At 38.4% G+C, this 9,815-nt stretch overlaps 1 protein-coding gene across 1 annotated transcript; it reads right to left on the bottom strand.

The window, feature by feature from the left end:
• Positions 1-5,071: 5,071 nt before the first annotated feature.
• On the bottom strand, positions 5,072-8,924 carry LOC110448856. Its single transcript, XM_021495328.1, has 5 exons — positions 8,770-8,924; positions 8,497-8,593; positions 8,011-8,146; positions 7,207-7,499; positions 5,072-5,738 (listed from the first exon to the last, which is right to left on the bottom strand). Exons 1-4 carry the CDS (start codon positions 8,850-8,852, stop codon positions 7,207-7,209), a joined length of 609 nt encoding a protein of 202 aa, XP_021351003.1. The 5' UTR covers positions 8,853-8,924; the 3' UTR covers positions 5,072-5,738.
• Positions 8,925-9,815: the final 891 nt, after the last annotated feature.

Genomic DNA, 9,815 nt, shown 5'->3' with positions numbered 1-9,815 from the left:
TTGTTTCAGCGACTTACTGACTATATGCTTTACATGTCTCTGCTTTATGTATAGTTTTAGCAATAGAGAAAATGTATTGTTTCCTCAATTAAAAATTGAATCAGTTCAGCATATAAAACTGTATAGATATTTTTTTTTAAATCGTGCAGATTTGTAAAACAGCAGATTTTCTTTTATGAATAAAAAATAGCTTTGAGGTAGTAATTAAAAATGAAAATGTTACAGTATCGTCTAGTCATCAGTTTCAGCGCGTTATGTATTTACGCGCAGCCATTTTATCAAGCTATAACTCGTAATTACGTGACCTGCTGGACACACCACAAGGATATTTTAGACGTTTGGCCATCGTCTGTAAACTGACACAAAAATTACCGGAAGTTCGTCCGGAAAACATAAGAAATAATCACCGATTGAAAAAACCACGCATAAATATGCAGTATTGCTTAATGCACTTTTTATCTTGCTCAAAATGAGCCCATATCTGAAAAAAAAAATGATATATATCATTCATGAACCGGTCTTTTTTGTAGTCTGACAAACGTAAGAAAATGTTGTATGCAAATATGGCCACATCTCCTCTCTGACTTTTTTCCACTTCCGAAGAGCCAAGGAGACATCTTATATCGATAAACAGTGTTTTTAATGAAACGTAAACCTTGTAATGCAATGAACTTCCAATTTTCACTAATTTTAAACAGAACAAAATGAGAAATAACTTACCATCAACCAAAACCGATATAAAACTGCAGAAAAAAATAATAACAGTTTCTATATTATAACTAAATAAATATAATAAATAATTTTAAAAAAAAACATGATTTCGTTCAATTTGACATCTTGAAAAATCAATTAAAAATGTGAAATTTAAAAAAACTTATTTTGATAATTAATTTGACGATCAAAGATATTTTTTGTATTCCAAACGCAGCTTTTGTTCTTGCAGGTCACTGTAGAGAAGTTCTTTTTAGTGTATTCGAGTTATCTTTCTTTGAACACTAAATCAAAATAGACAAACGGAAACATATGACGGCTACTTCCGACGGGAGAAATTTGTTAAAAATTGTTTGTTCTGATTTTTTTTAAATACAGTTTTATGTTGCTAGTTTTTTGTTTCTATTAGTAGATTGTATACATGTTTATGACAGTCATCCGTAATTTCAACAGTTTTCTGCCGATATGAGTACGAAATCGCGGATGCTTCTTAAGTGCGCGGAAACCGGTAACCCGAGGATATGGATTCAATTTTTTTCTTCTATTTTTTTTCGTGCAAAATATCAATTAAAAAATTCTTATGAAAATACTTGTATGGTTTTTTTTTCCTATCATTTTGCTTCTCTGTGATAAACTCCCTTTTTGTTGACAACCAGCAAGTTGTTTTGTTAATATTCCGTTTTCTAAATATATACCACTGCAATCTCTACCCAGAGTTCAAGGACCGGAACTCAGAACGAGAGCAATGTAGCCGGTAACGTTATGTCAAGAGAATTTACATTTTTAACCGTAACCGGAAAGTATCAAATATTTAAGTATCCTATAGTTAGATATAAGTTTTAAATCTTACAAAAATGTAACGTTTGTTCGAGATTCGGCAAACGAGAACTTGTTTCGAGATCAAGACGGCGGAGACTACAGCGCGTGCGACTGGCGGCCATGTTAAGACAAGTTTTTCAGTTCCATAGGTATTGTGAATAATCTTTATTTTTCTTACATACGTGTTACCTATAGGGAGAGCTTCGCTCTCACGGGGCCTTCGGGCCCGTGAGAGAGCTCCGCCCTCTGTAAATGTCAATGTCGATTTGATTAATTTTTCTATGTAAATAATTAATAAACAATAATGCAAAACGCATTCCTCTTCATGTAGTGTGTTGTAAAAAAAACCGACAATGCTTACAAGACATGCAGTTACATTTAAAATTGAATGTTATTTATGTATGTTGCCATATTCAGCATTTAGTATTGTATTTTGCTTTTAAGTATTCCGTCTTTGCGTATTGCAGAGTTATCTTCTCTTGGGAGCAGGTATTGATTGTTACGTCATTGGTTTGTGTGAGAAAATTACGTCGTTTTCTTAAAAATTGATGACGTTACTCTCACAAACAAGTGACGCAACAATCATACCTGCTCCCAAGAGAAGAAAACTCTGCAATACGCAAAGACGGAATAAAACAAGTGACACATGTTTGTACGTGTCTACCACACCCACACATACATCAAATGTCATTTAACTTCAAAACTCGACACCCATTTACTGACACATATTAAACATTAAAAAACCCATTAAATAAACCAAACTATCTAGTCCACACATTATAAAGGAGAATTATGTATATATAAAATCCTTAAATGTATATTTGCCCTGTTATGGCAAGAAACGAACTGTCCCGTGTACGAGGAAAAGGGAATAGTGCCAGAAATATTGACACTCACATTATCACTGTATTACAGTACCATGGATTATCATCTATATACTACATTACAGCACCTACCGGTAGCATGATAAATTCATTATCTTTGGCTGTCAATATGAGAAGAAGTTGAAAACGACTTGAGAACAACTTGAGAACGGATTTTCCCATTCCCATTGAGATGTGTAACTGTACCAGATATGACGGCATTCGTGGTGTAGGAGCGATTAGAAAATATTTGTCTCTGAATTCTTATTTTAAATTGTATCATCGATTTCTTATTTTCGAAAAGTCACCGTCAATTGTATACGACAATAATATCGTCGTCCTCTCGGAGCTTCGTACTCGACCGGCTAAATTGTGACGCTTTTTGGTAAGATTTTCTTTCATAAGAATGTTTTGTTTATTGTTTTTATTAACAAATTTTTTTATTGGAACCCTGTTGACACTCGTAGCGAATAAAGCGCATTATAATGGTGATGATTTTATTTCTTAAAGGACAGGAGAAAGGGACAGCGATCCCATTGACACCGTATTTCGACAAGATCATTCACAGATTTAGACAGTTCGTTACAATCTGGTATAAGTAGCACCAACACAAACTACCATTACCTTCATTTCATCAAAAACAACAACACAAACTATCATTATCTTCATTTCATCAAAAACAACAACACAAACTACCATTACCTTAATTTCATCAAAAACAACAACACAAACTACCATTACATTCATTTCATCAAAAAAACACTACAAAATACCATTACCTTCATTTCATCAAAAACAACAACACAAACTACCATTACCTTCATTTCATCAAAAACAACAACACAAACTACCATTACATTCATTTCATCAAAAAAACACTACAAACTACCATTACCTTCATTTCATCAAAAACAACAATACAAACTACTATTACCTTCATTTCATCAAAAACAACAACACAAACTACCGGTACCTTCATCAACAATAATAATGATATACAACATTTATATAGCGCCCTATATAATTTGTAAAATTACTCTAACGCGCTTTACAACATATGGATAATAGTAATAGTTATAATTGTGAAAAAAAAACAAAGTCTTACAATCACTTTTATACATTTATATGAATCACCGCCAACCATACCAATTGTCATTACCGCCAAGATAAACAGCTTCATCAACTACTGCTATTGCCAACCTAAAGAATTTAAACAAAATACAAACCACCATTACTGCTATCAAAGGCAATGGCGCAGACTTCCATTACCGTTCACACCCAAAATCAACCATACACACTAACATTTACTGCCAACCTAAACAGCAGCCATTCAAACGACCATAACTACCAAATGTATACAATCATATAAAACGCATTAACCAAAAACAACAGCCAGCAAGTTGTCGTCAACCTCAACTGGAACAGTAACATAGAATGAAACCGTGATAGAAAAACAACAAATGATATAATTTACAACACAAATCAAAATGAATTCAAAAAGTTATATATTTAGAAATAGCACGGATAGATGTTTTATCTGAAAATGAAGGCAAAAAACTATGCATAGATATTTTTACCAAAATAGAAACATTCTGATGTCCAGAGGCGACATCGATGCTTAAAGGTCTCGTTTGGATGATTGTGTGACCATGCTTGGGTATAATTCAGGCGTGTGTGTTCTATAGCAAACTATTTAAAAAAAGGTCACTCACGACCGAACAACATTACGACTAGAAACGGATGGCGAGTAAATTGACTTCCCTCCCAGTAGTCGAACTCTTAATAGTGGACGTACATTAGTGGCCGTGCCATTTGTCAGGTAGACGTTCCTTTGTCCTTCTCCCCGGGGCGGCGCTTCATCTACGTAATATACATTTCAGTCTAAGTCTTCCCATTCCAAATAAGGGACGGTTATATCTCTATCATGGGGACAGCAACATGTTCTCCCTTTATTTCAAGCTTGTAATTCATCATCATCAGCGCGCTATGAAGTGGCCGTTGATGTGTCTGTGTTAGGCTGACCGTCAAACACTCCAGTCGGGAGCTGATACCGGTAGAGTACAGCTGACCATCAGGCCGGTACGCTGTACCGTGAAAGCAGCGTATTTGTTCTCGGCCCGAGCACAGACCTAACTCGTGTCACCATAAAGTATAGTTACTGAAACGCCGCTAGTAATTTGTCCGGAATGAATACGATTCTAGGAGACATATTTGTTTAAGGAAATGCTATCAATTATTGAGGAGAGGACATCGCACTCGATATGTTGCTGACAAAACCAAAATCGGACGACCACACGTAACGTGTACCCCCTCCTCTACCTTTCATGAAAAATCCACCATTTCGGCCAAACTAATGCAGATTAAGAACCTTCCAGGTATAGATGTCTAATTTTCCAGTCTTGCTCCACCTGCCTCAACATCTTCCAAATTGAGCCGGTCCGTCTTAATTTCTTCCCCGTCTGGCCCCGCCTGTGCAGGTTTCTTCCACCTATAGCCCGGTTTGTTCTCATCCGTTTACATGTTATTGCCGTCTGTCCCGATGAATTACAAGCCTAACCCTTCATGTGGAAATATCTCTTATCTAGTACCATGTGTTGCAATATGCCCCCGCCATCTAGTCCCATCTCTCTCTCTCTCTCTCTTGGTAATTTTACAGAACCTGTGGGTCAGTTTGACTGAGTGTATAACTGACCACGACAACACAATCTCACCATGCCATTAGCGGTCATTGCAAAATCAAGCCAAAATACTAAGCATAGCATAAATGTACGAGGGACCGATAGCTTTCAAGATGTGTCAGAGGTAGAACCTTTCGAAATGATAGCCGCAAACAGCATGGAACACACCGGTGATTTGATCTGACCTATGCGTTGAGTATTTGACGAAATTTTCACAAATCACTAATAAACAGTTAAGATGGACATCGTTCTAACTTGCCAACATAATAGATACCGGGAACATCTACATAAGGCGAACCGACTTCGAACTGACCAATGCTGCTTGGTCAACTTTCCAGCTCCACATCTACTCAAATTAACAACTGACCAATCAAACAACACCATCGAAATTTATAAATTGGACCACTGCTGGACATTACTAGGTAAGTTATAAATAGCCAATTCATCAGGTATCGTTTCAGTCTTTCACGAAACCACTAGTGGTCAAGATCCATAGAGTTACAATTCAATATAACAAATATAAAGTACAATATATCATTGGCCAAACCCCAATCAAATCGGATCGGATCGTGGCCCAAAAAAAAATGACAAACAAATTGAGTCTCTGACGTCAATCTTAAACTTCTTTTCCATAACCACATTCTTCTCTTTGAACGGCGCCACAAATCTGCAATGAAATGAATTAATAACAATATTTCATGTAAACATAATGCACAATCTGTCCGTTCTCCACTGCAAAATATGTTGCCATGCATTGTAGTTTTGGCATTAAGGAAAATTAATCAAAAATATATGTATGAAATTGATTATTCAAAATCAAAATCATTTTTTTTTAAATTGGGGAGGAACCTACCTAACGAGGAGTCAGGGAGGAGGAGCTAGTGAGGCAGCAACTTAGCGAGGGACATAGTACCTAAAGAGGGATATAGTACCAACTTAGGGAGGGACATGGTACCTAGAGAGGGATATAGTACCAACATAGGGAGGGACATGGTACCTAGAGAGGGATATAGTACCAACTTAGCGAGGGATATGGTACCTAGAGAGGGATATAGTACCAACTTAGCGAGGGATATGGTACCTAGAGAGGGATATAGTACCAACTTAGGGAGGGACATGGTACCTAGAGAGGGATATAGTACCAACATAGGGAGGGACATGCCAGAAAGGGATATAGTACCAACTAAGGGAGGGACATGGTGCCTAGAGAGGGATATAGTACCAACATAGGGAGGGACATGCCAGAAAGGGATATAGGACCAACTTAGCGAGGGATATGGTACCTAGAGAGGGATAAAGTACCAACATAGGGAGGAGGATGCCAGAAAGGGATATAGTACTAACTAAGGGAGGGACATGGTACCTAGAGAAGGATATAGCACCAACTTAGGGAGGGACATGCTATGTAGAGAAGGATATAGTACCAGCTTAGCGAGGGACATGGTACATTGAGAGGGATATAGTACCAACATAGGGAGGAGGATGCCAGAAAGGGATATAGGACCAACTAAGGGAGGGACATGGTGCCTAGAGAGGGATATAGCACCAACTTAGGGAGGGACATGCTACCTAGAGAGGGATATAGCACCAACTTAGGGAGGGACATGCTACCTAGAGAAGGATATAGCACCAACTTAGGGAGGGACATGCCAGAAAGGGATATAGTACCAACTAAGGGAGGGACATGCTATCTAGAGAAGGATATAGTACCAACTTAGCGAGGGACATGGTACATAGAGAGGGATATAGTACCAACTTAGGGAGGGACATTCTATCTAGAGAGGGATATAGTACCAACGTAGCGAGGGATATGGTACCTAGAGAGGGATATAGTACCTACCTAGCAAGGGAGCAAGGACCTAGTCGGAGACAGTGTTACTAGAAAGGGGCAGAGAACTTAGGGAGGGACAGTTTACCTAGAGAGGAAGAGTATCTACCTAGCAAGGGTCATAGGACATAGTGAGTGACAGTGTTCCTAGCGAGGGACAGTGTACTTAGTAGGGACATAGAACCAACCTATCAAGGGATAGAGTTCATAGGGAGGGATATAGTACCAATTTAGCAAGGGATCTAAGGAGGGATATAACACCTATCAAGCAGGGGAGATAGTACCAGTTGAGGGACAGAGTACATACCTAGCGAGGGACAGGGTACCAGTAGTTGATCTGACGCTGGATGCACACTGGGAACAATATCATATGCTCCTCCTCAAAATGCTGGACGAACTTCCTCTTCCAGTACAGGTCATTCCATGGCAGCTCTATGGTTAGTACCACGGACAACTCTAGTCCATAGTAAAACAACATCATGGCGTTTGACCTTTTTGCGAAGTTCGCCTTGTCTTTCTTACGAGTACCAGAGGGCTTCCACAAGGATCTCCTTTCAACCTGACATGGGGCAGTACCGCAGTGACGGCAGAGGGAAGGGCCTGCACAAACAAATATTTAATATGCCAAGACAAATTTTCGAAATCCACGGTTAAGTTTTAACACACAAAACATTACTTTCTATGCATCTTGAGATTTTATCAGAACGGAACTCGGGACTAACAGTTACCTATATGACTGGATACAGACACACAAATCTGACAAATTACAAGCCTTATAGAAAGTGGTTCCCGTTCTTTAAACATACTCTGAGATGAAAGTCTGTCTAGATTACAATTACACTGTATGTTACCAAACAATTCACTTTAATATTTAATCAAAACATTGCTCTGAGAACACAGGTATGCAAGATTCTGAAATGTTTTCCAGGCTAGCAAACTTGTATCACCCGTTATGGTAGGGTTTGCAACACTAGATTCATAAAAATGTACATTAATTTCGAAAACGTCTTAATTACAAGGTAAACAGAACACTAGAAATGAAAGTGTGAAAACTGATACTTTCATTAGACTGCAGCTTTATTCAATAGTTCAACCTAGGATGGTCACTTACGAGCTCTCCATTCTTGGAACATTGACACGGCTGCTGACCATTTCTCTTTGACGATTTGCCCGATCGACGGCGCATAGCCCAGCAGCAGGGTAAGAAGCACACACATCAGGTTATTGAATACCTCGTTTCCAATTCGCTAAAACAAATCAAATCATTTTTATTTTCAGGGAATTGTACTATAATACACACATTCAATGTTCAAGACCCGCAAATTCCTCAGATACGGACAATGGAGATCCGTTTTTGTTATAACTCTACGCTAACATAGCATAGCTGATGGCTAATATTATTGCGAAATACACACAAGAAAATCATACGAAACGAAATGCACACGCGTAAAATATACAAGGAATTTAATAAATTTATGAGAAGTAGAATCAGTTAAACATCATCACAAACATAAGCTTACTTTACTATTAGTAAAGTAAAAACTGTTGACGTGTTCATGACAGTCATTAACATTAAAAACCATGTAACAGTCCTTACCCATGTCAGATCGGTAACCGTTGGACAGACTTTCTCAATTTCACTTGCGGTGAAATAATAAAACAATCTTTTGGCATATCCTGGCTCGGGTTCCACGCTACAGAGTTAAGATTATAAAGTTAAGAGTAAATATTTCTAAACATTCTACGGCAACACAATCGTAAACTTGAAAAGGTTATTGACGTTCATTTGAGCTCCGCGATATCTTTGCGTAATGTCAAGTCAAAGAATAACATATACGATCCAATCTTACCATGTCTGGTCCAAACTTACCATGCAAAGTCCCGATAAACAGCAGGCCCTTGGTGCATGGTGTACATCATTACCACACATATCAAGAATAACTTAATATTCATTGTGGTAATCGAAGATTTAAACAAAATAAGTAAATATCAGGGGAGAGACAGGTCATCTCCGCCTTCGCCGATTGCTAAGCAGCTTAGCAACAAGTATGTGACGTCACAAGTGGGTATCACTATTTACTGATCATGACGTCATACTATTGTCTTGTACCTACTAAGTGCAGGGTGCCAAAATGTCTTCTGTTATGAATCGATCCCTGAACTAGCGGCAGTGAGTGCTTCCAGTAGGAGTCGAATTCGGGACTAATAGCGACAGGATATGTTTACCTTAGAATTCCACTGAAATTCGAACACATGACAAGCAACACTTGGGCCCGTATTCATGAAACGGCTCTCATGCTCAAGCATGGACTATGTGCTCATCAAACCAGTTTTCCTGTTAACTCACTTAAGTAATATAAACGATCAAAAAGTCAAAATAAAATTTGGAAACAGTATACGGCCTTCAATTTTGTTCCAAATCAGCGACAAATAAGATTACTCTTACTGATTTATAACCGGAACAAGAAATTAGACTTGAGCACAAAATTCGTGCTTGAGCATGAGAACGGTATATAAATACGGGCCCGCGGTATGTCATCCTCGATAGCAAGGAGTTACGCTCACTTTCGCTATCTACATCCATGGAATATGTCATAGCAAAATCGAAGGCTCAATATGCAGCACCTTGTGGATGAGACGAGAAGACTAGTTTGGTCCTTTGATGTACAGCAAAGGAATCTCGCGGTCGGGTAACGGTAAAAACTGACAGGCTTTGAAGTCGGGCGTGCCTCCTTTGTAATCTTCAAATGAAAAGTATCAGCCTAGTGATTGGTGAGGTTTTTTTTACCTGACCCCAATCAAGTAGCTAGCCGTTTGCCTTCAATTTTGCTATGACATATTCCAGGGGTGCAGAGAGCGAAAGTGAGCGTAACCCCTGGATATCGAGGATGACGGTATGTGTTTCCGTCAGAAAAC

Source organism: Mizuhopecten yessoensis, unplaced genomic scaffold (assembly GCF_002113885.1).
Source record: "Mizuhopecten yessoensis strain PY_sf001 unplaced genomic scaffold, ASM211388v2 scaffold4359, whole genome shotgun sequence".
Taxonomy (NCBI): Eukaryota; Metazoa; Mollusca; class Bivalvia; order Pectinida; family Pectinidae; genus Mizuhopecten; species Mizuhopecten yessoensis.
The sequence above is the reverse complement of the archived record's forward strand: the minus strand, read 5'-3'. Positions and strand labels throughout refer to the sequence as shown.